This window comes from Aphelocoma coerulescens, chromosome 21 (genome assembly GCF_041296385.1).
Source record: "Aphelocoma coerulescens isolate FSJ_1873_10779 chromosome 21, UR_Acoe_1.0, whole genome shotgun sequence".
In the NCBI taxonomy this organism is placed as follows: domain Eukaryota; kingdom Metazoa; phylum Chordata; class Aves; order Passeriformes; family Corvidae; genus Aphelocoma; species Aphelocoma coerulescens.
Genome location: NC_091034.1, coordinates 5262268 through 5289458, shown reverse-complemented (window position 1 = coordinate 5289458; position 27191 = coordinate 5262268). Strand labels below are relative to the sequence as shown.

At 57.8% G+C, this 27191-nt stretch overlaps 2 protein-coding genes across 2 annotated transcripts; both read right to left on the bottom strand.

Moving 5' to 3' along the window:
• Positions 1-732: 732 nt before the first annotated feature.
• Positions 733-24133, bottom strand: CHD5 (chromodomain helicase DNA binding protein 5). The gene is made up of 42 exons (XM_069034877.1): positions 24033-24133; positions 22819-22949; positions 19888-20067; positions 19320-19438; positions 18577-18815; positions 18093-18217; positions 16851-16974; positions 15287-15453; positions 14988-15206; positions 14289-14498; positions 13990-14201; positions 12888-13019; positions 12252-12360; positions 11759-11950; positions 11473-11673; positions 10962-11099; positions 10433-10554; positions 10074-10247; positions 9247-9388; positions 8915-9046; positions 8312-8429; positions 7744-7868; positions 7154-7385; positions 6951-7076; positions 6645-6817; positions 6313-6487; positions 5811-5903; positions 5331-5419; positions 5016-5149; positions 4656-4800; positions 4312-4471; positions 4107-4186; positions 3863-3989; positions 3441-3548; positions 3004-3141; positions 2646-2754; positions 2333-2465; positions 1945-2140; positions 1602-1762; positions 1393-1507; positions 1232-1282; positions 733-983 (listed from the first exon to the last, which is right to left on the bottom strand). The coding sequence occupies exons 1-41, from the start codon at positions 24094-24096 to the stop codon at positions 1275-1277; spliced, it is 5877 nt and encodes a 1958-aa protein (XP_068890978.1). The 5' UTR covers positions 24097-24133; the 3' UTR covers positions 733-983; positions 1232-1274.
• A 194-nt stretch (positions 24134-24327) lies between these two features.
• RPL22 (ribosomal protein L22) lies at positions 24328-26902 on the bottom strand. The gene is made up of 4 exons (XM_069034833.1): positions 26796-26902; positions 26272-26379; positions 25493-25617; positions 24328-24544 (listed from the first exon to the last, which is right to left on the bottom strand). The coding sequence occupies exons 1-4, from the start codon at positions 26805-26807 to the stop codon at positions 24400-24402; spliced, it is 390 nt and encodes a 129-aa protein (XP_068890934.1). The 5' UTR covers positions 26808-26902; the 3' UTR covers positions 24328-24399.
• Between the last annotated feature and the right edge of the window lie 289 nt (positions 26903-27191).

Genomic DNA, 27191 nt, shown 5'->3' with positions numbered 1-27191 from the left:
CTATATACGAAGAGGTACATACATGTATGGGGGTGACATGTATGTCACATGCATGCACATGCATACATATGCACATGTATGTGCACTCATGCAGAGATTACAGTATCTGTGCAGATACACACGACATTCTCATGTCTGTCTGTGTCCATGTGTGTGTGTCCCCATGTCTCCATGCGCTCACGTCTGCGTACGTGTGTGTGTCTGTGGACATCTGTGTCTGTGGACACGTCTGTGTGTGTGTGTGGACACGTGTGCAGGACAACAGGGGTACCAAGACCGTGGCCAGGCCCCACCAAGGCCGCCCCACCATCCCTTCCCCTGCCAGACTCCACTGCATCCTTCCCAAAGGATTTATTAAAACACAGAACAGAAACCGGGACGCACAGAGCACGAAGCGGATGCAGGGGCGTTGCTTACAGCTGCCGGTGTCACCACGCTCGAGGTATCCCCATCCCAGTTCCAGCTGTCCCCTCTGTCCCACCCACATCCCCTCCATCTGCCTGCCCCAAGCCCGGCACATGTGGACCCCCAGCCACACCACAGCAGTGCCCGGGACTCCAGCGGGGCAGCAGCAGGCGTGGGCTTGCTCCAACACCACAAGGATGCAGAGACAGCCCTTAGGGGGAAGCTGGGGAGCACAGCCGGCTGGGACATGGCAGCAGTGGCTTCCCCTCAGCCCCAAACGTGCCAACACAACCAGACAAACACCGCAACTCCAGCCCTCCCCCCCTCCCCTCCACCCACCTTGCCCAAACTCTTCAAGTCTTCAATAAGAAAGTGCAAAAAATGTACACGGACACAAAACCCCGGCCCCACCGCTCCCACGGGGGCCGCAGCAGGCGAAGCACACTTGAAGCGGGAGCGGGACAGCCCGGCAGCGCCGGCGGCAGCTTGTCTTCCACGCAGGCAACACTGGCACAATTTCCCCACCGACCTCTGGTGACAGCGGCTCATGGCCAGGGACAGGGGACTGTCCCCCAGGGCTGCCGGGAGAAGAGGGGAGGGCTACCCATCAGCCAAATCTGGACCCTCCCCACATGCCAACCGCTTGGGCACCTGGGAAGGGCTGCAGGAAGGATCTGCTCCCACCTCCACTGCGGCTGCTCGAGTCAGAGGCCACAACCAAACACTGGCACTGGGGGGGCAGTGCAAAATGGAGCCTCCATTTAGCCCCCCACCCCTTCATGTTCCCCAGCAAACGGAGCACAGAGAGCGGGAAGCACAGTCTTACCTCGGCTAGGAGTGGGAGCTGCAGGGGAAAATCGTGGGAACTGCTAAATATCTGTGGTGACAGAGGAAACACCTTGCTCACTACTGTCCTTTGGCAGCACTCCTGGACCACCCAAATCCACCCTCTGAATTTCTCTCTGCAAGAGCAAAACCCCAACCTACCAGTCACATAGGGTCCCAGAGGCATCTGGCTGTAGTTGACAATCCCACCTGGCCCAGGACCACGGAAATTTGGCCCAAAGTTGTTGTTGAAGATCTGGGAGGAGCCAAAGGAGCCCTGGGGAGGCAAGGAGGGAGAAAAGACATAGGCCTGCAGCCCTGACCTGACCATGACCGTCACAGTGAGGGGCTCTCTGCCTGCCCCCACAGACCTGGGCAGCTGGATCCCCTCCACGGGTGGCCAGGCGGCTGAGGATGCTCCGCTCTGACATCTGCAGCCGGGCAGCCACGGGCGGGATGCGGGACAGCATAGAGGGCAAGCGTGTCACATCAGCCTTCATGTCACTCAGCAGCTCCTCGAGCTGGTTCAGCACTGCAAGTAAAGCAGGAGGTACTTGGGGGGACGCCTGCCAGACCCAGCAAGCTAAGAGGAGCAGGCAGCTCCTGGCTTGAGGGAACACAAAATGGGGACACCTCCAGGCCAGGCTCCCCAGGTCAGGGTGGGGAACCCTTCCTAGCCTCAGGGCAGACTTCCCCAGCCCTGCAGGCACGAACCCTTGTGCAGGACAGCGTTGGCAGGCTTGTTCCCAGCCAGGGACTCTTTGGAGAGGTGCTGGTGGCTCTCGGCAAGGCACTCCACTTCTGCCAGCCGCGCGTTCAGCGCCATGGCCGGGTGACTGGGGTCTTGGGTCATGTTGAGGTACGCCGCCCTCCGCAGCTGCTCCTCGATCACCAGGGCCTGCTCCAGCAACTGGGAGGTGCAGGAAGGGAAGGACTCAGGACCAGACCCCGCCCCACTATAAACCAGTAAACCACGGAGCCCCTCGCAAAGTCCACTCCCCACGTCACTCACAGAAGGCGCTGGCAAACCCCCTCCAGGCTTCAGGGCACCGCTCTGGTCCTCCCACCAGTAAGGACCCACCAGCCCTCACCTGCCACTCACCTTGAACCGCCGGGCAAGGAACTTGTTCTTCATCTCGAGGTAGTTCCCCTTGTGTATCTCTGACTTGAAGGGCTCGTTGAGGATCACGTAGCGTGGGTCATTCTGGATGTCCTGCCAGCGCGCATAGCCGTGGCTGGTGTGGGGGAAGTGTCAAGGGCAGAACCAGCCAGCCAACAGCCTGCCCACCACCCCACAGCGACACCGTGGCCCCAAGCCCCCTCCCTGCTCATTACTGCAGCGCCAGCCCAGCTCCCACACCCCAAAGAGGCCTCTCTCGCTTTGCTGCCTCCTGCTCTGCCGGGTCAAAGGGTACGTGACAATTCCTGCCAACAGCCAGTAGTCATGTCGGCGGTGCCAGATGTCGTAGATCTTGCCAGAGGACATGGCAGCCCTCTCCTCGTTCTGCCACAGCGTGTGCAGCTCTGTGGAAGCAGAAGCAGAAGGGAGACAGCCTGATCAGGCAGTTGGGCTGCAGGTCAACGCACAGCATGCGGGCAGGGTGAGCGATGGAACCTCCCAGGGCCACAGGCACAGCACAGACCCAGCTCTGCTGCCGTCAGCAAAGCACCAGCCCACCCATGGCCCATGACAAGGGTCATGTTCCTTGGACAGGTTCAGAGCCTCTGCAGCAGCTTTGCAGGAGAGGCCAACACTTCATCTCTCTCTCTTACCTGTGAAGCCACCATCGGCAATGTTGAACATGAATCTGAAGTTCATGTTTCTGTCATCCTTCTTTCCTTCCTCCTCTTCCTCTTTGTCACCATTTTGCTGGGCATCATTTTGCTCCTTCTCCTCCTCCTTGCCATCCTCTGCTTGGCAAACACAAGGAATTGGCCCTGTCTAATTGTGCTCCGCCAGACACACTGGTGCCACCCCTACCCCACTGCTGCAAAAGCCACCAACCCCTCCCAGCAGGTCCCACTGTTAGCACAGGCAGGGCCCACCCCAAGAGGGTCTTGTTCCCACTCACAGCTCCTGAGCACAAGCGGTGCTGCTGCTGATGGCATCACTGCCACCATCCTGTGGGCACACTCTGTCACTGTGCCAGGCACCAGCCTCATTCCCAGAATTCTTCCCACTCTTCTCTCTCCAAAGCCTCATGCCTCACCTGGTTTGACTTCTTTATCCTCCCCCTTCCCTGGGCTGCTGCTCAACTCCGCCTTCTCCAAAGGCTTCTCTTGCTCTTGAATCCCCTCGTTGGCAGGAGGGAACAGGCCTACAGGAAATGCTTGACATGGAAAATGCTCTGCAGGGAACAACCTACTTATCCAGACAGACTTTCCCTTTTAGGGTAAAGTAACTGTATTGTTTGTATGTTCAAGGCGCTAAAAAACTTCAAACAGAACATTCTTCTTCATTTTATCAAATAAATGTATTTAGTTTTCCCTCTTCCTTGAGACATCTGGAGGAATGAATGCCCCCCAAGATCACCATTTCATGCAATTTACAACCTGTTTTTTCACGAATTTCTGCAGGACTTGGTGACATTCAGGTTTCCCATAGTGACACAGAGAAGAGCCACAGCCTCACCTTTCACCAGGGGCTCAGAAGAAGGCTCAGCCTTTTCACAATCCTCTTGCTTCTCTTCCCTTGGCCTCTCCTTGCTGTCGCAGCTCTCCGGGTGCTCTTCGCTCTCCACCTCGGCACTTGCAGGCACCTAAATGCCAAGCACCCATTCCAGATCAGCGGCCCTCCCTTCCCTAGGGAGCACCCCAAGTTCCCAGGCAGACCAGGGGAAGCTTCCTGGAGGAGATGCTGAACAAAGCCACCTCACCTGGCTGTCAATCACCTTTCTGGGCTTCTGCTCCACCGGCTCCTTTTCCTCATGGAACCCCAGTTGTGCTTCTATTTTGTCTGTAGGAAGAGCAAAGCCAAGAAGTTGTTGAACAGGGCCAGATGGGCCAAGCACCTGCAAAACCTTCTAGTGTCTTCATCCAGCTCCCTCCCAAGCCAGACCCCAGCCACGACCCCCTGGATACCTGCAAGGGCCCCTGGTCCCGTGTGCATGTGTGCTGGGCTGGCCGGGACAGGCGTGTTGGGATCTGAAGACACAACCTCGCTGGATCTCTTGCTCTCCGGGCCCTCAAGAACCAGGTCTGGGGTGCTGTACTTCCCATTGACATGCTCGAACTCCTGGACCTGGGACAGACACACATCATCAGGTCAAACAGAGCAGGGACATTCCCAGCTGCTGCCATGGAGTGGGCATGTCCAGGCTGCTCACCCACAGAGTGACCAAGTGGCAGGACTGCTGCACCCACCCAACTGGGAAAAGTCTCCAGAACATTCCTGAAATGGCCCATTCATAATCTTACTCACCCACCTTCTTCCTTACTAGTGACATGACCCCGATGCGAGTCAGCACGTGCTGGCGCGACAGCCCTTCCCGGGGAACGCCGTCCGCAAAGGTTTCGGCACCATCTGCCCCGGGCTCACACAAGTGTCTCATGAAGAGAGAGACGTACGCCCTGCCAGGGAAGCCAGACCTCAGTCCTGGCCCACGGCCTCCCTGCTCAACCCAGCACGCACATGGTCCCCTGTCACCCATGGGTGAGGGAAGTCTCACACCCAGGAAGAGAACAAGAGACGCCATCTCGATGAAACAGACACTGCCTCCCCAAAAAGAGCCCACAGTGAAGGGGTGCAGGCTCCCCACCTTGCCTGCCTGCCAGGACCTCCGTACCTGAACTCCTTCTCACTCTTCCCTCGCAGATCCCGGACCAGCCAGTGGGAGTTGAAGGCATCCTGGGGCGGCATTCCCCAGCGCATGATGGCATTCAGGAACGCCTTGCGCTGCCGGGCGTTGAAGCCCAGAACCTGCAGGAAGCGAAGGTTATCACTGGGATCACAGAGTGGCCTCAGCAGCATGTGGCATCCTGGAGCCTCACAGCTGTGACAGGCATTGCTGGACCAGGACTAAGGTCCCAGTGATTCAGCACAGATCCCGCAGCCCGGGCAGGACAGCATTGGCCATGCTCTGGCTGAGGCTGAGGCTCACCTCAATGTTCCCCCCAACTCTTGCCAGCAAAGGAGGGAGAGGTTTGTCTCTGTCAGTCTTCAGCTGTCTCCGGGATTGTCTTCTGCCACCTACAGCCAAGCAGCCTCAGTGATGGAAGGGCCAGGCAGCAAGGAAAGACACCTCATGTGCCTCAGGCTTCCTGCCCTCCCTCCCGACGGGAGCAGAACCTGCCAGAGCCATCTGCCCAGGCTGCAGGGTCCCTTCCAGACACTCCCCAGGCGAGGACACTCCTCTGCCCTTCCCAGGGGGGGACCAGGCCTGGTCCTCGTGGTGGACCAGACCACAGTCCTGCAGAGGCCAAGGAAGAAGCTGGCTGCCTTCCCTGCCCTGGAAAGCTCCTCACCTGATAGAAAGCAGGGACACAGTCCCCTCAACAGAGGCCCTGGGCACACCAGTCCCTCCAACCCTGACATTCCTGATGCTTCCAAATCCCAGGGAGTATCAAACACATCAACTCACTCTGGCCTTCTGGCCTCTCTTCAAAGTCTTCATCCTCATCCTCAGAGCCAATGGAATACTCTGACTGGTTGTCAGAGAGCTCGTCCTGCCACTCTGCAGAGCACAAGAGAGGCCAGGTTAGAAGACCCTGCCTGGGAGGGATGTGCTAGACAGGTCAGAGCCTGCTTGTGGGTATGACACGCATTCACTGCCAGACAGCAGGAGAGGGGGACAGAGCAACAGGAAATCATGTCCTCAGGTTTTACAGAATTAGCATTCTGTTATGCAGCAAAAACCCAATTTGAAGTATTTTGCCCACAGACATCTCTTTCCTAGATTCTTCCAGCAAAACCAGAGTTTACAGACCAACAAAGGAAAAGAAAAAAATCTTTGAAAATTTCTACATTGGAAAGTTTAGGAATCTGGGAAGTACAGATCCAGGCAATCTACCAGCTGCAGAGAGACACCAAGTGACAGCTCTGTCCCATGAGCCTGGCCAGGAGCCAAGCATCTGTGGCCATACCTTGGTCCTCCTGTGATGTGTCATTGTAGTTGACCTGCTTGCGGATTCTCTTCCCTTTCCCCAGGTTCCTGGCCAGATCTTCCTGCTGCTGCTCGTAGTGGTGCCGCAGCAGCTTCTCCCAGTAGTCAGGGTCCACATTCTCCTCTTGCTTGATGATCTCACGTTCCACCTCCTCCTGCAGAGCCAGAGACAAGGGGCTCGAGCAGTCACAGAGAGAGAGCAGGGAGGGTCCTGCCCCGTGCCGAGCACTCACAGGGACAGGAGAGGCAGCAGAGGGAACACGGAGGGATGTACAAGGGGGTGATTGTAAGACATGATACTGATCACATTACCACACCATCCTCTTCTCTCACAACATACTGAGCCACTTTAAAGGAGCTGAGATACTCATTCATGTTCTGCAGCTCCGTGTCATCAGTCGCATCCTGGTTTCGGTCCAAAAGCTTAGAGATGGCAGCATCGTCGTAGTGGATCACACTGCTGTCATCCACATCCTTATTGTCACCTGGAGACCAAAGCGAGGGGAATGGCAGCGCAGATCAGGGTGCTGGACAGTCCACTCCTGAGCCAGGCAAGCTCAGGTGAGGTGAGGGGACAGGGAGGGGGATGAGTCATCCCAGCAAGGAAGGGTTACACACCTGGTGGGGTGCCACCATGCTTTTTTTTCATGCCAGGAGTTGCTGCACCCCCTTTTGTTGAGAGCGTGTCCGAGAAAGGGGTAACAGCATCCGGCACGGCAATCCGCTGTCCCTGAGACACCATGCCTGTGGCGCAGGGAGAGGAGAGTGAGCCCCAGCAGATCAGAGAGGGCCCTGCCTCACACAGAGCATTCCCACCTCACCCTCCACATCATCCTTGAAGAGTTCTTCTGTCCCAAACTTGAGGATGTCGTCCAGCTCTTGCTTGGTCATGGAGCCCGACTTGGAGCCGAGCCCCGGGCGGACCACCAGGTGGGTGAGCATCATCTTCCTTTTGGCCACCTGGGTGATGCGCTCCTCCACAGAGGCCCTGGTCACGAAGCGGTAAATCATCACCTTCTTGTTCTGCCCGATGCGGTGAGCTCTGCTGAACGCCTGTGGGCAGAGGATGGAGCTGGCGAGGGTGGCACCGTGCCAGCTGGACAAGAGGGCCATGCTTCTCACCCTCCAAGCTGCATGAGGGGCACCCATTTGAGGACAAGTATGAGGAAGAAATGAGAATGTCACAGGGAGAGCCAGTTTTATGTGTCAGGTCTCCCCTAGACTGCAGAGAGGCCGGGGTGAGGCCACAGGGTGCAGGAAGGGGGCTGCTGAGCAGAAACACCCACAAACACAGCAGAAAGTGTCAGCAGCTCTCCAGAGAAGATACTGAAATCCCAGTAAGGGTGTGCAAAGAGAGGGCAGAGCCAGAGAGGTACTTACTACACAGGAAGGAAAAGGGAAAGTCAGAAACCTGGATGTCATTGTGGGGATTCCAGTCAGAATCATAAATAATGACAGTGTCGGCCGTAGCAAGGTTTATGCCCAGACCACCGGCGCGGGTGGAGAGGAGGAAGCAGAACTGCTGAGCCCCAGGAGCTGAGAATGACAAACCCAGAGGTGGGAACAGGTGAGACAGAAAGGAGCACGGCTCACAGAGAGGAGCAGCACCGTTTTGGAGGGACAGAATGGCACTCGAAGCTGACAAGCAAGAGGCAGGGGTGGCAAGGAGTGAAAACACATCGCTCCCTGGGAACCAAGTACTGCAGAACCCAGCTCCAGAGCAAAGGGGAAGCTCTGTCATCTGCTGAAGTCTTGAAGGGAAAGGCAGGAGCCCCTCCAGCTGAACAGCTGCTGGCACACTCAGGGCTCCTTGTGGGAACCAACTCAAGGGCTTAACAGCACGATACGAGCAGCCCCCACCGTGCCCAGGAAACCCGTGAGTGTGCCACAAGCTCTGGCCACTGGCAGACAACCTGCTGCTGGCCACACACTGCCATCCCCCCCATGCCCACCCCTCAGAAAGGCAGGAAGGCAAGTACCATTGAACCTGTCGATGGCCTCCTGGCGCAGGCCGCCGGTGATGCCCCCATCGATCCGCTCGTACTTGTAGCCTTCATACTCCAGGAAATCCTCCAGCAAATCCAGCATCTTTGTCATCTACAGGACAAGGCAACCCTGGCATGAGAGAGTCTGCATGGCCAAACCCCCCTGTCTCCCCTGGGGACCTGCCCTGCCCTGGCATGGTCCTTGCCTGCAGCCACGGTGGTGGTGGCACAGCATGGTCAGCAAAGCAAGCACAGCCAACAGGCAGCTGCCAGAGGAGCAACCCTCGCATCTTGTCTTCTACAGGCAACTCTGCCAGCAGGAAGGAATCGTGTCTGACTGTCCCTCCCCAAAGAGAAGCCTCGTGACTGTTGTCTCCTTTCTATCGCCAGCTAACAGAGCTCTTAAACACGACAGGCACTCCTTCGGGAGCGAGCTGGGACACGGCCCTTCCACCGTTACTGCCATGGCTGCCTGGTGGAGAAGCTGTCACCAGCTATTCCACCTATCTCTGTCTGTTCCCAGCACAAATTTCCCATACATAATTTTAAAAAATTCCTTTAAAAAATGTATTTATTATTATCTCTCCCTGCCCTCACCTGTGAGAAGATCAGAACTCTGTGACCCCCATCCCGTAACTTCTTCAGCATCTTTTGGAGCAGCATCAGTTTCCCAGAAGATTTGACCAAAGAATTCCCGTCATAAGATCCATTGGGCAGCACTGGGGCCTCCTGTGAAGGCAGCATGGTCAGTGCCCACAAGGACAACCCGTGTTAACCTCATGGAGAACTTCACTTGCATTTCCAAAACAAAGCCCTTGTATGAAACCGCTCTCATGGAAACCCACAGCGTTAATCAAAGCAGGGTCATGGAAGCAGCCACCACCCAACACCCTGAGACATGTTCCGGGGTGCAAAGGCAGGGGACGTACCACAGCTGCCACAGGGAACAGGTATGGGTGATTGCAGCACTTCTTCAGGTCCATCATGATGTTGAGCAGTGAGACCTGGTTCCCACCACCTTTCGAATTCAGGGCTTCGAAGTTCCTCGTCAGTATGAATTTGTAGTACTTCCTGCAGGAGAGGGGATGGGACAGACACCGTGCCAGCTGGGGCAGGTGTGGGACTGGCACAAACAGAAGGGCACTGAATTAAACCCCCCTAGCGTCACTGGAGATGCAAAAGGGACATTTGGAGGGTTTTAAAAGCAATTCAGCACCCAGGGCTAGGTGCTCTGGGGGAATCACAGCCCTACCAGTGGGATGGAGTGGGGGGCACAGCACCTCCACCACGCACCTCTGCTGGGTGCCAGCCAAGGCCTCCTGCCCACCACACCGGGAAGAAGCAACAGGCCCTTCCTGCAGGTGCCCTGAGCTGCAGGAGATGCTGCTGAAGCTGAACAGGTCAGCCTGGCACAACCAGAGCTGGGGCAGCAGCGACACTCCAGGCTGACCCAGGCACACGAGCAGCACAGGCCATGTCCTGGTGCCGGGAATGGGAGAAGGGGGTTCAGCCCCAGTGTTTTCTCTGTGCCCCCAGAACCAGCAGAGCCACACTGCCAGCCTGTGATGTCCCCAGGACTGCACAGAGCCCCGTTTAACCACGTGGAACACACTCCTTGGTGAGACACAAAGCACTCCCACTCTTCCTGCAGCAGGCCCCAAGCCAGCAGGGTGCCTCTGACCCCTCAATCCCCACTAACACCTCACCACGTCCGGGGAAGCCAGACACCCCTGGGGAATGCACTGGAGTCACTCACTTCTGCATCTGGCTCAGCTCCACTCGCACGATCAGCTCCGTCTTGGCCGGCATGTTCTTGAACACATCGGCCTTGAGCCGCCGCAGCATGTGGGGACCCAGCAGGTCATGGAGCTTTTTGATCTGGTCCTCCTTTGAGATGTCTGCAAACTCCTCCAGGAACCCCTCCAGGTTGCTGTGGAAGCAGCCAGACCCCCATGGCACTGAGCGACAGGGGCACGTGAGAGCGAAGGGATCTGCTGCTTTATGACTTAAAAACCAGGGCAGAGCTCTCGAGGCACATGAGGAGATAATGCTCATGTGCCTGCACCAAAGCCAGAGCGAGGAGCCACCCCGATGGCCCAGGTAAGTGCAACTTACTTAAACCTCTCTGGAGTCAGGAAATTGAGCAGGTGGAAGAGCTCTTCCAAGTTGTTCTGGAGCGGAGTCCCTGTGAGAAGCAGCTTGTAATCGATCTTGTAGCTATTCAGTACTCTAAAGAACTGGAAAAGAAATGAATTTGGGTGACAAGGACTGCAAGGAACCAACGTGTCACTGTGGGACTCTGCAGGGTGCACATGGAGACTGAGCAGTGACCCCCACGCTGGGCATGCAGAACAGGGTGCAGCATGTCCTGCTCCCAGCCACTTCCACTGAGCACAGGCAGCAATCCTGGGTGTCCCTGGGTCACACCACTTGCCTCCTCCTGCACCAGGAACAGTGTGAATGTCCCAGGGGCTGGAGGCTGCATTGAGCCTCAGGTAAAGGGGAGAGGAAGGAGAGGGATCAATTCCCTTCCATGACAGCCTGTCCAAGGACTGTCTGCCTCTCCTGCTGTTGAAGGGCTTTTAATGCCAGAGAATGTTAAAGAGAGAAAAAAAAAAATCACTCACAAATGCCTGCCACCTACTTTGGACTGGTTGTTCTTCAGCCTGTGTGCTTCATCCACCACCAGACAGGCCCACTCTATGGAGCCCAGCACAGCCTGGTCAATGGTGATCAGCTCATACGACGTGAGCAAGACATGGAACTTGATCTGGGCTTCCTTCTGGAGGAGCAGAGGGAGGGAAAAGCTGGGATAAGAGAGCAGGGAACAGGACAGCCTCCACCTTCACTGCTGCTGCACATGACCCAAGGTGAGAGGGGCTGCACTGTCTGGCACAGAGCCCACAGCGGGGCCAAGTCACACCAACAGAACACCCAAACACAAGAACCAAGCAGGAGACTACAGAAATTAGAAAGCTCTGGCAGAAATCTGTAAAGCTCATCACCAATCTCATGCGTTTGTAAACAATGCCAGCTTCCCTCTGTGGGACACAGCTGAGCAGGGACCTAACCAGCCTCCCTCTCCAGGTCAAATTCTCCTCTCCCCTTCTTACTGACAGATAAAGCAATGGGGCAGGCACAGACTCAGCTCCCACCTTCATCCGGAAGACTTTCTTCCCGCTCCGTATGGCGTTGTCTTCAAAAGAAAACTCATTTTCCCGGATCACCGACCGGCTCTCCTTGTCCCCCGTGTAGGTCACGACGTAGAAATCAGGTGCCCACATCTCAAACTCACGCTCCCAGTTGATGATGGTGGAGAGGGGGGCACTGACTAGGTACGGCCCTTTCGAGTGGCCCTGCTCAAGGAGACAGAGCCCAGGCTGCTCTCCCTCTGCCCAGCAGCTCTCAGCCACCTCGGGGACTGCCAGGCGCTCCACTCACCTCCTTGTACAGAGAGTACAAGAACACAATGGTCTGCACCGTCTTCCCCAGCCCCATCTCATCAGCCAGGATTGTATCTGTCCCTTGTGCCCAGGAGAACCTCAGCCAGTTCAGCCCTTCCAGCTGGTAAGGGTGCAGCGTGCCTCCCGTGGCATCGATGTACCACGGCTGCTTGTCAAACTTCACCGTAGGCTGAAAGGAGAGCCACGGCACAGAGCACTGAGAACCACCTGCCCCTCCTTCCCCTGCACCCAAGCACATCCCTCTTTAGCTTTGTAATATCCAACAGCTCCAAAGGAGACACAGACACGGTCCCTGGCACAGCCCAGCCCCACGGGCTCCTCACAGCAACTCCACCCCAGAATTTTCAGTGAAAACAAACTGGGTCCCCAAAGGAACCAGAGGAGGAAAACATCACAGGACAAGGGCACAGACAGCCCACCCTCGCTCTGGGTTGCCATGCTGCCATACTGTCCCCACCACTCTCACTCACATCCACAAGAGGTGTTTCTGGAGGCTTTTCCAGCTTCTCCTCTTTCAGCTTTTTCCCTTTCTTGTTCAGCTTCTTCAGAGGGCGTGTGTCCTCCCCCAGCATCAGCTCCCTGGGACAGCCAGCACACGTCAGGGAGGGCAGGAGGTCACTGTTCTCTCAGCTCTGAGCCGAGAGACAGAAACACCTCCCACACTCCACTGCCCCTCTCCCCACAGGAGCTCTTCTGGCCCAGTTAGCACGGGCATTCACAGGGCATTGATTTTCCCCTCCCAACAGTCCACACAACAGTCTCCAGAATGAAGAACAGCAAACTCAGAGCACTGTGGTGTTCCCCCAAAGCAGACAGGCAGCAGGGCCATGGAGACCATGAATGTCACAGCAGTGCAGACACAAGGGAAGGGGAGCACAGGCTCGAAAAGAGCAGGTGGGATTGCCCAGCAGCCCTGAAATGGCACATCAGGAGGGCCAGCCTTCCTCAGTGCTGGGCCACTGCTCTTTGAAGAGAAGTCACTGCGAGCAGTGCCAGTGTGTTCAAAAAGGGGGGCACCTCTGTGTCCCCCTCGTCCCAAACACCCACCACGCAGGCTGCCCTGGCTCTGCCCAGCTCCCCCAGCTTCACTGCCCATGGGCTCACACCTGTGGTTCCAGTAGAGGAGTTTGAGGTTCTCGTAGTAGGGGATGTCTATGTCATCGATCTCCCAGGTGCACTGGTCATAGGGCAGGTCCTTCCACTTGATCAGGTAATGGATGTCTCCCTTTTTATCAAAGCTGTAACGCAGGGCACAGAAAGCTGATCAGTGAATGCCACACTGGCCCCCAGGAGCAGCTCACCATGACCTGCTTCCACAGAGCTGGATGCTTCATCCTCTGCTTTCACCTACAGGCCAGGGCATCCAAGCTGAGGTAGAAAACATGAAGTATCGACACTTCCAGCAGAAATGCCTATTCATCTGTGAGTGTGCCAAACCATTAATCTTTACAGGCTGCTTTTCCATTCCACTGGACAACCTCATTTCCCTGTTTCACTAGGCCTGGATGGATACCAGTACTTCCCCTCTCGCCTGCAGCATTCACCGCTCTAGGAAGTTCTGCTTACACTACACTCAGAATAAACCCACTTCCAAGTCTGACTATGTGCCTACAGGGAAACCTGCTGCCTTGTTAGTGGACAAGCTAAAGCTCACACGAAAATCAGACAGGCAGCTTTAGTTCTTTCCTGCCATGCAGCCTTCAAGCAGAGCTGCTGCTACTGCTTGATACTTCAAGCAAGCTGCCACTTGAAATGAAGAAATTCAACAAAAACATGTCTCCAGCCACTCAATGCGCAGCCCATCTGCGCAGCACATTTCATTCACAGGGAATTTCTTCCACAGCAAAGAAATGTCAGTGTAAAGGTTCTGTAAGGGAGTTGGCCACATGCTCCAACTCTTCCCCTCAGCACTGTCCCCATCAGCATCAGAATTTAGGGCATAATTAGGCTCTAACAGGACCCAAACAGTATGACTGGGAAGAGTGGAACAACATTGTGCATCTACCTTTGAGAAAATTGGCTATAACTCTATTTTTAATGTGCAACATAGCAGAAATGAAAACAAGGCAGCATGGATCCCCTTCCAGCCTCAGCTTCGCCCCTGGAGCAAACCTCCAAGGCAACAGAGACCTCAGTACAAGCCGGAGGCTGAAATTCCACCAGCCCAAGGTTTTGGCCCTGCAGAAGGCTGGCTCACAGGCTCCTCACCTGTGGTTCAGGATGCGGTGGATCATCATCCACTCAGGCTTGATGCCATAGCGGTAGAACCGCTCCTCCATCTTGGCATACTGGGGGTCCTTGTTCTTCCGCTTCTCCCTCTGGCTGTCCTCGTCCCCAGAGCCGTAGTCGAAGGCTGGTGGCTCATCCATGTCATTCTTCCGTTGGTAGTTGCGGTACATCACGGTGTGGTACAGTTCCAGCTGCAGCAGGAGGGAGCCACGCTCAGCCCGTGGGCGGTGGGGCAGAGGGCCAGGCAGGGGCTCTACACCGATGCCACGTGGGCTCACCTGCAGCTCCTTGACCCAGGAGCAGTGCCAGTAGGAGAGGCCTGCCCACTTCACAAAGAACTCGCGCTCCGGGATCCCCTCCAGCACCTTGGGCGGGGGCAGAGCCAGCTCCGGGTCCGTGGCGGGCAGCACGGGTGGGAGCGGGGCGGCCGGTGGCTCCTTCCAGGCCCAGTGCAGGATGCGTTGGACTTTGCCCTTCAAGGGAGGGCACTGGGGATACAGAAGCAAACAGGCAAGAGTACCGAGTTTAAGGTGAGACCCTATCAGGGACCAGGGGAGCTAGAGCAGGGAACTGGGGGGCAGAAGGGGCCCCTCAATGCCAAGTAGACGGCAGCCAGCACAGGGTGCTGTGACACTTCTGCATCCCCCATGGGGACAGGTCTTGCCAGCAGGTAGAAAAGGCCCTTCTCCTTAGGCCACATATCAAATAAGGCTTGAGGTCCCATCAGGAACCAGGCCGGGAAGCTGCCAGCCAGCAATACCCACAGGGAGACCATAGTGGCAGCAGAGCCTTCCCTGGGACCTCAGGCACAAGCACCTGTCAGCGACACTCCTCAGGGAGGGGTTTGGAACAGAGGGCAGGAGGCCAACCCTGGGGCAAGGCTGTGAGGGGCAGCAGCAGCCACAAGAGCCACTGGCAGGCCAGGCAGGTGTGGGAGCAGGGACGGAGCAAGGAATGGGAATGCTAGTAACACTCACTGTACAGCGTGGGCAGAGCCATTCACCGTTTGGGATCTCTGGCAGCGGCGGGTTCAGGCAGTGGAGGTGGTAGGAGGATGGGCAGGTGTCGCAGCACAGCAGCTCCCCTCCGTCCTTACAGACCCGGCAGAACTCCATGTGGTCATCCTCCTCCTCCTCGCCACCATCCTCTTCCTCCTCCTCCTCCTCCTTTGGCTCCCACTGGATGCCCTCCTTCTCCTGGAGAAGTACAGCCAGTGTAACACCGAGAGTTTCCACCATCAGGCCACCCACTCCCACGGGGCCCCGACCCCACTCACACAGTGGGGGCAGCTCCACTTGCCCTCAGGGGCCTTCTCCAGCTCGGGGTCCAGGCAGACCAGGTGGTAGGCGCGGGGGCAGGTGTCGCACAGGATGATCTCCCCGCCCTGCTGGCACACCTCACAGTAGTCCTGGTGGTCCGTCTCGTACCCGTCTCCCTCTTCACCTGCAAGCAAGGGACAGGTGACAGTCAGAGGGGTGGCAGAGCAGCTGGCTCTCCCGGAGGGAATGCGACACTTGCTCCTCTACCGTACAGTTAAGGAAATAAGGACAGCGTTTCACCTCAGACCCCTTCTGTTAATTCCCACTACCTCTCTGTCCCTCAGCACCACAGTTCACCTTTGCACACAGCATCATCTCACCTCTGTCTCTCTTTCTCTCTCCACACTGTATCATCCTTTGGTTCCTTCAGGCTCTCAATGGAGAATGCCAGAACCTGGAGAGGTTGCAAGGGAGGCCGGTCAGAGAAACCTCCCCAGGCACCAGCATCAGCTGCAAACGCACCATGCAAGGGTGACACGGCCAAGGACAGGACTCCTCTCCTAGGACTACTCTGCTCTTCCTCAGGGCTCCTGGCACAGAGGCAGGAGCACTCTCAATACAGCATGGATGGGACAAGGAGGAGAGGAACAAGGCCTTGCAAGTGCCGGAATGGTTCATCTCAATTCCCAGCTCTGCCACAAACTCCTGACACGGAACTCCGACCTTCCTCCGACCTCCAGCACGCAGCAGGAGCTGCCTACCTCCAGCACCAGGGTCCTCACAAGGGCAACAAGCCACAAGCAGTGCCCTTCACACACAAGACATGGGGCCAGCCGGCCAGCCCAGCCTCACTGACCAATGGGGAGGCTGGTCAGTGTCACACCCTAACTCTCAACCCCAGCCCAGAAGCCACCCTTCCATTTCTTGGAAGCAAAAATCCATCAGAAAAGCTAGGAAGCCAAAGGATGCTCCTGGATCTGAAACATCTCATCCCAAACAAGGACACAAGACAGAAAGGCAACGTGCTCAGCACAGGGGGCTGCTTTCCAGAGCAGCACGAGGACAGAGGTGCCATGGTACAGCATCCACCCGAGAAGGGATGAAGGGACACGCACACAAATGTGGTCACACAGCCGCTGGCAGATCCTGACAGATCCTTTCCACCATAGTTCACATGCCTCCCTGTCCCTGCATCACTACCACAGCTCTGCCACCTGCCTCTGCCTGACTGCACACCTCACCCAGACAAAACATCCCCATCTTCACACGGTCTCACCCACAGCCTGCCCTGCTCTGCTGGGAGCTTGCCACAAGCCACATCTCTCCAGGGGCTGTTCCTCAGAAAATCACTTCCCTGGAAACCCCACAAATTCTGTAACTTCCTTGCAGGCACAAGTGCACCAGCAGCAGGGCCTGGACACCAAGAGAGCACCTCACATGCCACTCACACAGACAGGCACAGGCACATCCTGTCCCACCAAACCAGTGCCAGACACAGCCCAGAGCTGCACGGGCCAGGGAAGCACCATCTGAACAGGCAAATCCAAACAGAATAGGAACTGAGTACAAAGGATGGCCTACTCCTCTTTTTCTTTTTCCTCTTCTTCCCTCTCTTCCCCAGGCCAGCCGAGCACTCAGAGCGCATGGAGGAGCTGTTGATGCTGGCGCTGTCGAAGTCGGATTCTTCCCGTTCCTCCTCTTCGCTCTGCAGAGGGAAAAAGCAAAGCACACCCAGTCCAAGTGCTGGCATCCCAGCTGTCATTCCACTGCTGTTACTGTGTTCTCCTGGATAGGAACAACCCTATACTCCCACCCAGTGCATCCAAAGGGCCCTTTTTCCAGTACTTGGCAGAGCTTTGCTCCCTCTCTCTCGACACCCATTTCAGCTCTGCCAGCCCTCCTGCATCCATGCGTGCAGGCCTTCGTACTTGGCATTCCCAAAACGTGAAAGGAGTCAAACAGGCCCAGCATTCCATGGAGTCAAAACAAAATAATACATCTGAATTCTTATTCAGGAGACTCAAGCATGCAAATCCCCAGCCTCCACACTCCTAACCAGGTGCTCAGGCTCCAGCTGCAGGAGGCAGCCCGAGCTCTTTGTGACTCTCTGGAAGGTGAATGTGTGGATCTAGAGCACGGGATGAATTTTTTGTGATACGTGATTGAAAACCTGCAGCAACGAGTGGCTCCTGCACTTCAGCCTTCAACACAGAGAGGTGCTTGCAAACACGTTGTGTTATGGAAACTAGAGCAGGAGCTGCAACACAGTGAACTAAGGGGGTTTGACCAATATTATCACCACCTAGAAGAGCCCCACCCTCAACCACTAGTTATGTAAGGAAATTATTCTTTAAAATGCTGTTAATTCCTTGAAACACGCCCCATACTGGTGCGCTGAGAAGAGCTCGGTGTGTTCTGGCTGGGCAGCTCCAGCATCCCAGGCGATGCCACGGGACTCCAGCTGCCATGGGCAGGCCCTGCTAATGCAATTAGAGCATCCCAGAATTCTCTGTGATGCACGGTTCAGCTGCAGTGCAAGCCCTGAAGAATTCCTTTGCAAATGAAATCTGAAATGATGGCATTACCACCCGCACTGCTGAAAGTAAACAGGGTCACGTGATTTTAGCAAAAATTGTGGCCAGACACGAGTCTCACAAATCTGAGCCTGGACACGGCTGCAAGTGAACGTGCTGATCAGGGCCTGGTGCCCCACAGAGGGGCACAAATGAGGCTGTGACACCCCCGACACAGGGTGGCTGTGCCATCCCCAACAAGGGCTTATCCCAGCACTTCCTTCCCAGACCCAAAGCCCCGCAAACTTACAGAGGAGCCCTTTTTCCTTTTGCTGGGGATTCCTCCAAACCGGAATTTCAAGCCTGCCATCTTTTTCCCCTTCCCTTTTTTCTTCCCGTCTTTGGAGCCCTTGATTTTCTTCCGCACACCTGGACCTGGACAAATTGAAAACTTGTTTGGTACTCTACAAACAATCGCCACCCAAATCACCCCCCAGCACAGCGAAACCGCAACTTCCCAAGGCAGAACATGGCACAAAGGGAGATCGCTCCCTTTCCCACTACTGCTCAGCTGAATTAATTGCCACAAACTGCCAAGCATCCAGCAGACCCAGAGGCTCAATCTACCATGGTTCATGAACCACATGCCTCTCAAGGACCTCTGCAAGGGCAACGGGAGCTGCAGACACCCCTCTGGCACCCCCTTTTCCCCCCAGTTTGCTGAAGTTTGCTCTGCTGGCAGAGCAGCAGCCGCACATTGCTGGCAAGAGCAGCCCCCCAAAAGTGGCACCCACCCTTCCCCTCCTTGGTCTTGGCCTTTCTGACGACGGTGGGCAGGGCAGAGTGCTGGGGGCTGGCGGGGAGCGCCGGGGCGATGGTGACAGTCTCCACGGCTGCAGCCACAGCTGCCGCAGCCGCCGCCGCCGAGCTGCCCTTGAAGGGGTTGTTGGCACTGAACTCTCGCCACTTGGCACCGAGCACCGTCATCATCTTGGACATGGGGATCTTGGGGTTCTTCTTGGCAATCAGAGGCCTGCAGGGCAGGGGAGAGGGAGAACCACGTGTTAACAGCAGCGTTGTGTTGTGTGTCTTCTCCTACCCTCCCTTGCTGGTGTTTCAGCCCAAGAGACGTGGCAGCATTGCCTCCCAGCAGGAGTTTCATGGGGAGACAGCAGAAACCAGAGCTTCCTTAAGCAAACATATGCAAGGGGGGGCACACCTAAACCTCCTCAGAGACCGCCCTTCCCTGAAATACCTGCTGTGCTCTGAAAGGCTCATGGTACAAGCAGAAATTCATTAACACTCTGTTTTTCTCATCAAACTTTTCAAATAAGCACACACAAAATATGGGGCTTTGAAGAGCAGGAGAGACAAATGCTTCAGCTGTTTCCAGTCAATCCTGCAAGTAAATGGAGTTCTGAGGACTGAGTTGGGAGGAAGAAGCAACAAGGAGCTGGAGATGCAGAATTGACTTCGCAACTTCATCTGCTGACTGAGCAATGCCCAAACCTCAACCACCAGGTCCACAGTCCCCTACCTGAGGAACTGGCTGAAAGCCTTGTAATTCGTCAGAGTATGATAATCCTCTTCTGAGAAAACGTAATCTACGTCATCGAGGCCCCATTCTTCCATGAGCTGGGCTGAGCTCTTGGGCTCCTGGAGATTCAGAGAGTCATCATTAACGCAAACAGCCACGGCTCTGCAGATGAGCAGCACAAGGCTGGGTCTCTCACATGTTCCATATCTCCCTAGTCAGTGATACGCAGGGATTTGTTTCTGGGATTTATGGAACACCACATGCAAGTGCTTAACAAACTAATGCTTCATGCAGTCCCAAGAAACAAATTAACGCGGCACCATGCAAATGCTCCCCACCATGTAGCACTATACAAGGCCTTGGCAGGTTTCACAGCTCCAAGAGACTCAATTTCTCCCTGCACACGAGATAAGCACCAAGGAAACACAACTTCTCCTCTCCCAGTCATTCACCTGCAATCTCATCCTTGCCAAACCCAGGGCAAGCTTCTCATGAAACTCCCAATTCCTCTTGTCCAAGCCTGGCTTCAGGCACTAGCACCAGCTCGGAGTAAAGGAGTAATTTGTACCTTTAGACTTCCATCCTCATTGTCATCCTCCTCTTCATCCTTCTTCTTCCGTTTTGGCTTTTTCTCCTTCTTGTCTTTCAGTTTTTTCTTCTTCTTTTTGTTGGGAGAATAGTCACTCCCTTCACTTTCTGATTTCTCCTCGATCTCCTCTTCATTTTCTGACATTTCATCATTGCTCCCCTAAAACAGGAAGGGGCAGTGAAGAACAAGCCTGCCCCCACTTTGCTCTCCTCCCACAAACCCTCCCTGCCACATGAAACCTCCCATCTCCAGCAGATGGATGCACTCTGCTTCCTGACATTCAGAAAGGAGCAGGCTCCAATGGCTATACTGTGCTGGAAGAGCTGGGACTGCTCAGGGGGTATTTCTGTTTATTTCTGGGAGAGATCCTGACCACAACACTGACGGTAACAGAATTACCATCCCAGGGAATGTGGCTGCCTGCTGGGCAGCGCACTCAGGTCACTTCCCGGGCTGCCAACACACATGGCCAGGGCATGTCCAGCCTCTCACCAACCAGCACCCCCAAGTCCTTTCAGCAGGTCTGCTCTCGATCTGCTCATCCCCAGCCTGGATTGATACCGGGGGTTGCCGCGATCCAGGTGCAGCACCTGCACTTGGTTCTGTTGAACCGCATGAGGTTCCCCTCCTCGCGCTTGTCCAGGTCCCTCTAGCTGCCATCCCATCCCTCGGGAACACCGAGGAGCACGCGAGCTCGGCGGGAGGGACCGACCCCTGCCAGCACAGCGGACAGCGCCCGGCCCCGCCAGCCCCTCCCGGGCCCGATTCCGGTTCCCTCCGCCCCTCCTGCCCCCGGCCCCTCCTGCCCGGAGCCGCCGCCCCGGCCCCGGGCGCTGATCCCCAGGGCTGCCGGGGCTCGGCGGCCATCGCGGCCGGCCGGTCCCTCCCGGCTCGGAGCAGCCCGCGCCTCTCCTTCAGCGGGGTTAGGAACAGCTGGAATTGGGCACAGGATAATTGGTTTCCATGGGAACTGCTGCAGTACAGGTTGAATCTCCCTCTCCGCTGCCTTCCCTGCCAAGGACCTTCATCTGCCTGCGCTGAGGTTCCAACCACAGCCCGGCTGTTCCGCGCGGATTTTTTTTGCGGGGGGTTGCAGCACCGATTCCTGCGGCGCCGCGAGCTCCACTGCGGCTGGAGCCGGCGAATTCCCGCGGCAGTGCGGCGTGGCACCGCTCCTGCCCCGCGCCCCCATAGCGCCCGGCGACTGCCGCGGGCACAGGCACTGGCCTCACACCAAGGCTTGCACGTCACTCCCACCCGCTTCTAGCAGGGGGAAGGCTCATCTGCCCCCAAAACTCTTGAGAAGTTCAGGAAAAGGAAGCCCCATTCAAGGTCCTCTATCTTTTACCCTCTGACCCCAAGGGCAGCCTAGGTGCTGCTTCGTGCCAACAGCTCCAGCACCAGCTTCTCCCTGGATTTGACAGATGAGAGGACAGTCTGCCACAGGTGGAACCGAGGTTGGTTAGAGCTGCCCACACGAGGCATTAATTAATAAACAGGAGTGCTCTCAGCCTGTTATTTCCTCCCCACCCCCAGCGCAGCAGCAGCAAAGCTCAGCACAAGCTGCACACACAGCTGCAGGGCTCAGGCAGGTCAGCAGTGACAGCAAAGGGGCAGAGGTGAAAATACCTTGGAGTTGTGTTTTATTTTTATTTTCCCCCTCTCAGAAAACAGTAAAGGGAAAAAACTGTGCCTAACGATGGGAGAAGTAGAGGGAGCAGAGGGCCCCAGCCAGCTTTGTGTGGTAGCTGCAGAAAGAGAACATCACCATGGCCACGATGGAAACAAGCTTCCTCAGGGCCATGACTTCTGCAAGAGGCAGTGCAGGATGGAATCACCTGCCTTTAAACCAGCAGTTCATCATACTCCTACCCATACCACATGCACTTCAATGCGATACCTCATCCAGCAGATCTGTTTACAGCTCTCTTGGGGAGATCAGCAACACCCAGCCCCGCCTTGGCAAGAGGAGGACATGCCCAGTTGTGCTGGATGAGCGACTTCTCCCCAGCCACAGCAGGGGAAGTGGGGGGCTGAGGAACCGTCACTACTCGCCCTTTCTTCCCAGCAGCCTGTCTGCATTTAGGCAGGGAAAGGGCCAGCACACAAGATGTCTGCTCCTGTCCTCACATCCAGCACTGTCTGGGCACCGGACAGTGAGAGGCAGAGCCCGTGTGGCACAACACGGCTCTGGGAGCAGTGCCAGTCAGCCTTCTCCACCCAGCAGCACATCTCCAGTGCAGCCTCAGGGCCTGACCCTCGAGGGCACAAATCCTCACCTTTGTTTTCCTACAGAAGGCCCAAGAGTCCTTCCACGTGCCAAGCCCTAGAGGCCCCTGGACTATCTCACTTGCAAACACCTGGAATGAGTGTGGTCAATACCAGTATCCACAGAAACCTCCAAGCTCTGCCCCACTCATGTCCCAACATTGTGGTTTGCGTCTCCTTCCTTGCAAACATGAGCCCCAGATGCCATGTTGGTGCAACACACATCAGCAAGCTTTACTGCTGTCCCTTGGATGCTGAACTGTGGTATGGGCAGGAGGAACTCAACACAAGGGGCTGGACAGTACCGCTGCAGGTACCAACGTACCCATGAGAGCCGAGCTGCTCCTGTGGGGCAGGTGCCTGCATCACTGCCAGGAGGCATGGAGGTCCCTTTTCTCCCCAGCTCTTCCCCAGAGACCACTGCCACCCCCGAGCAGTTAAGCTGGGCAAGAGGCACCATGCCCTGGTGCTGGGTCATCTCCCAGGGCTGGGAGAGTACCTGCACAGTGAGGGAAACCCCTGATAATGACCCTTCTTTCCATCCACAGAGACCCAAGAGGTGCTTGCCAGCAGCACTCTGAGCTGCTGCCTCTGCCCCACAGCTGAGGAGCCCCAGCCTAGTGTGAGAAAATGCAGTGTTACCTCCTTCTTCCTCCTCTTGATTTTGGCAGCCTTGCCATCTTTCAGCTTCTTGGATTTCTTCTTTTTCGGTACCACGACTTGGTCTTCTGCAAAAAACTCATCCAATCCTTCCAGCACCCCATCATCTTCTTCTGGGGACAAAAGGGACAGCTCACGTGGGCAGACTGCACAGGCACGGGACACTGTGCTCACCATCAGAGGAACACACCTGAGCAGCAGCTTCAGGCCACGAGACGTGGAGCTCTGTGGCCTCTCCTGCAGACCCTCACACTGGCAGCTGCCCCACTGGTGCCCCTCGAGGGTCCTGCCCAGCAGCACCAGCCCCAGCTCTTCCCATGCCCAGATCCTCCTGCCACTCACACCCAGCACGGAGGTGTGGTCAGCCCACACTGCGCTCTCGGGAGACAGGCACACCCTGTGTGCTGCTGCTCCTGCTAACCTGGGCCTGCAGACACTGGGGGAGCACTTGGCTTTTACCTTTCCGATCCCCAGGCAGGGCTCACAAAACCGCAGTGAGTGGAGGAGAGGAAGGATCCATGTGGAAAATGGGTGCCAGGGTGCCACAGCTCCCAGGTTGTTCTGGGCTGCTCACACCAGCTCAGGGACCCGGCCCTGGGCAGAAGCACTGATGCTAGCACCCACCTCCCCTTCCTGTCATTATCTCCCCAAACCCAGTGCATCCCAGCAGCCCAGCCAGTCTCCACACGGCTTTGGGCCTGTGTCTTTATTTTTAATTTCTGAGCTCATACAGCACCACCTCGGAGCCATCAGGACATATTGCTCACTCGACTTTTGTGAGACCCTGGCACAGGCTGTCCAGAGAAGCTGTGGATGCTCCATCCCTGGAAGTGTTCAAGATCAGGCTGGATGGGGCTTGAAGCAACCTGCTCTAGGGAAGGGTGTCCCTGCCCATTGCAGTGGGGTGGAACTGGATGGTCTTTAAGATCCCTCCCAACCAAAATCACCCTGTGATTCCATGATTCTCTGACTCACACTGTGCTGGTTTAGGTCTGGCAGGGCGGGCATCGCTGCATCAAGCCCAGCCCGGGGGCCCAGCCGGGCCCCAGGCATCGCTCGGGGGGAAACCACCTACTGGGGAGGACCCGGCACAGCCCCCGCCGGTCCGGGGAGCGCGGATCGCCCGCGGCACGGCCGGACCGAGCCGGGGAGCGATGCCACTGCCCCGCCCGTGCCTCCCGCCCGCCGCCGCCTACCCGACACGTCCTCCTCGTTGTCCGCGTCGTCCAGCAGCTCCCGGGCGGCCGCCGGGCCCCGCATGCCGGGCGGGGCAGCGCCCGCCCCGGGCCGAGCGCCGGGGCCGAGCCGGGCGCGGCCGCTCCGCGCCAAGATGGCGAGCGCCGGCCCCGCCCCCTGCGGGGGACACGCCCCCGGCCACGCCCCCCGCGGCCCGGGCCACGCCCCGGCCACGCCCCCCGCCCGCCGCTCCCCGAAAACCCCCAAATCCCCCCAAACCGCCCCCCGGGGCCGCAGCCGCCACCGAGCACGGGCTATGAACAACTCTGCCGCTGTTTATTCCAGAAAAGCGAAACTGTACAAAATGGCCGTCAGCGGCGGTGGGGCTCAATCCTCCTCTTCCTCCTCCTCTTCATCCTGGTTGATCTGGAAGTAGCGCAGCTCGTAGCTCTCCTTGCTGTTGGCCACCACGCGCAGCCAGTCCCGCAGGTTGTTCTTCTTCAGGTACTTCTTGGTCAGGTACTTGAGGTACCTGTGGGAGAACCATGGCTGACAGTGGTGCCCCTCTGCCCCCTGCCAGCTCCCCAGGCAGCATTTTGGCTATTAATCCTTATTTCCGTGTGCTCCCACCTCCAGAAGGACCAACACATCCCACCGGCCACCTCCTGGCAAAGCTCCTGCCAGGAAACACTGCAACCAGGGGAATTGCATCACAATGCCATGACAGGGATCCTGGGAGATCATTCCCACCCCAACAAGGCTGCGACCCCGGTGCCTTGTACCCACCCCACAGGGAATGTGCACTGGGATGGTGAATACCCACTGCTGGGATGTGCCAGGTGCGGCACCGACGTGGAGCAACAGCGTTGGGAGAAAGAAGGGTGCTCACAGGGCAGGGCACGCCCACCGCCCACACAGCTCTGCTCTTCCCACGGCTCTGCACGCCCAGCCAGCCCCTGAGCCACCTCTGCCATGGCACAACCCCAGTCTGCCGATGCTGGTCCCCAGGACATGCAGCCAGGACAAGTGGGCAAAGGGCCAGAGCACCACGGGACGAGGGGAACAATCTGGGACACCCTGGCACAACCACATTTTGCCAATGCCAGCCCAAAGACAGGTAGCCAGGAGAAGGTGGCAGAGGACCGGAGCCCCACAAGATGGGGGGAACAATCCAAGAGACCTCAGCTGCAGACACCTCTAAATTCTCCACTGAGCACTTTTTGGCTGCAGCTCCCCCCACTGCCCAGCCCAGCAGCCTTCCCAGCTGGAATATCAAACACATTCCTCTGTCATACATCATTTGGGGAGAGCAGCCACTCAGCGAGTGCCAGGTAGCACAAATCCCAGCACAACTTCTACACTGAGACATCTCTTCCCTGCTAGTCCCCTCTCAGTGCACACTGATCATCTCCTGCCAAAAGCCATCTGTGGCCACACTGACCAACTGGCCCCAGCAGTACACGGGCCTGCCCCACCTCACCTCTTGGAGAACGGCACCTCTGACGTGACCGTGATCTTGCTCTTGCTCCTCTCGATGGTCACCACGCCCCCACCCAGGTTTCCTGCTTTGCCATTCACCTTGATCCGTTCCTGCAGGAACTGCTCCTGCAAGAGGAACACAGCTGTGAGCTGGTGCCACAGCTCCTGCTGGACACAGCCCCCCAGCTGGCTTGTGCCTAGTGCTTTGGAGCTGGGGAAGAGACAACAGTGCCCCCATAGCCCAGGAGAGCAGGGGAGAGCCCCTTCCTCAGGCCAGGCTAAGCCACCCCATCAAAGCCACACCTGGGTGAGGTGCTCAGGCCTGAAGATATCAGACTGGCATGGTGGGGATGTTCCCAACCCTCCAAGGAAACAGCCAGGACAGTGGGGTCAGGTTCCTCTGAGCTCCCCTCAGCCCCATCCTCACCCAGGCCCACGCTGGAATGTGGTTTGGACAGCCATAGTTCATGATCTCAAACTGCAGCATCCCTGGCCTCGCAACATCCCTGGCATGATGGGAACTCACCGAGCAGAGATGGACAGGAAAACTGTCCATGGACAGGGACAACCCTCGTGCTTTAACCACGAAGTGTCCCAAATCCAGCCTCATGCCCAGCCTCAGCACTCCCTGCTCCTCTGCCCACGGGACGGCGTCAGGGGCGCAGGGCAGGGCCAGGGGATAGCCGGGGATGTGTGAGGCCGCCGGGAGCGGAGCATCACCCTGGGAAGGCCCCCAGAGGCGGCGGAGCCATCGCGGCTCCCCGGGGGCCCCGCACTCACGAAGTTGGCGGCGTCCATGATGCCATCCTCAACGGGGTGCGTGCAGTCCAGCGTGAACTTCAGAACCTGCTTCTTCTTCTTGCCACCTTTCGCCGCGGGCTTTTTCTGCTGTAGTGGGAAAGAGAGTGAGGGAGAGTGAGAGAGAATGAGAGAGAAAGGGAGGGGGAGCGCTGTGAGGGACCGACCCCGGGTAGCGGGGAGGGGCCGGGCCGAGCTCCGGGCGGGCGGACAGGGGAAGGGCCCAGGCACGGATCGGGTTCGGGGACAGCGCGGTGGGGATGGGGCTCGCCCGCCGCCCGCCTCCACGACCCGCATGGGCGGCGGGCGTCGCGCGGGGCCCCGGGAAGGCGCGGGCTGGGCCCGGCCGCACGCGGAGAAGAGCGGGCGGGGGCAGGCGGCGTGGCTCGGGCAGGCGGCGGGGCCGCGGGGGGTGCCGGGGGCTCGGGGCGGGGCGGGGGTGCCCCGGTGGCGGCGGGGGAAGGCTCGGGGGGGCCGCGGCCGGTGCCGGTCTCGCGCTCACTCACCGCGGGCGCCATGGCGGCTCCGCGCGGGGCAGAAAGGGAGAGCGCGCCGTGCGCCTGCGCACAACCACGCTCGGGCCGCCCCAGCCGAGCGCCGACAGCGTCGATCGCTTCCGGTCCCACCCGCGCACGGCGCCCGAGAGCGGACAGTGCTGCCTGGCGGGGCGCGGGGCCGGGCTGGGGGCGGGGCCCCGAGGGGGCGGGGCCTGCGGGGCGCGGGCGGGCCCGGCCGGAGCGGGGGCGGAGCCTCGGGAGGGCGGGGAGCAGCACGTGCGGTGCGCGTGCGCTGCGCCCCTGCACCGCCCGCGGGGAGACCCCGCCCCCGGAGCCGCCTCAGCGTGCGCGGAGCGTCCCCCCGGGACACCGGGGAGCCTCAGTGAGCGCGGAGTGACCCCCCGG

Excerpts from the sequence above, each read along its gene's own strand:
- CHD5 (XM_069034877.1), bottom strand. The coding sequence starts at position 24,096 with ATGCGGGGCCCGGCGGCCGCCCGGGAGCTGCTGGACGACGCGGACAAC. Across the intron at positions 10,248-10,432 it reads CTGACTCCAGAGAGGTTTAA|CAACCTGGAGGGGTTCCTGG; the intron begins GTAAGTTGCACT and ends CTGCTTCCACAG. Across the intron at positions 5,150-5,330 it reads GAGTTGGGGGGAACATTGAG|GTTCTGGGCTTCAACGCCCG; the intron begins GTGAGCCTCAGC and ends CGCTTCCTGCAG.
- RPL22 (XM_069034833.1), bottom strand. Across the intron at positions 25,618-26,271 it reads TCATGGACGCCGCCAACTTC|GAGCAGTTCCTGCAGGAACG; the intron begins GTGAGTGCGGGG and ends TTCCTCTTGCAG. Across the intron at positions 24,545-25,492 it reads GAGGTGCCGTTCTCCAAGAG|GTACCTCAAGTACCTGACCA; the intron begins GTGAGGTGGGGC and ends GTTCTCCCACAG.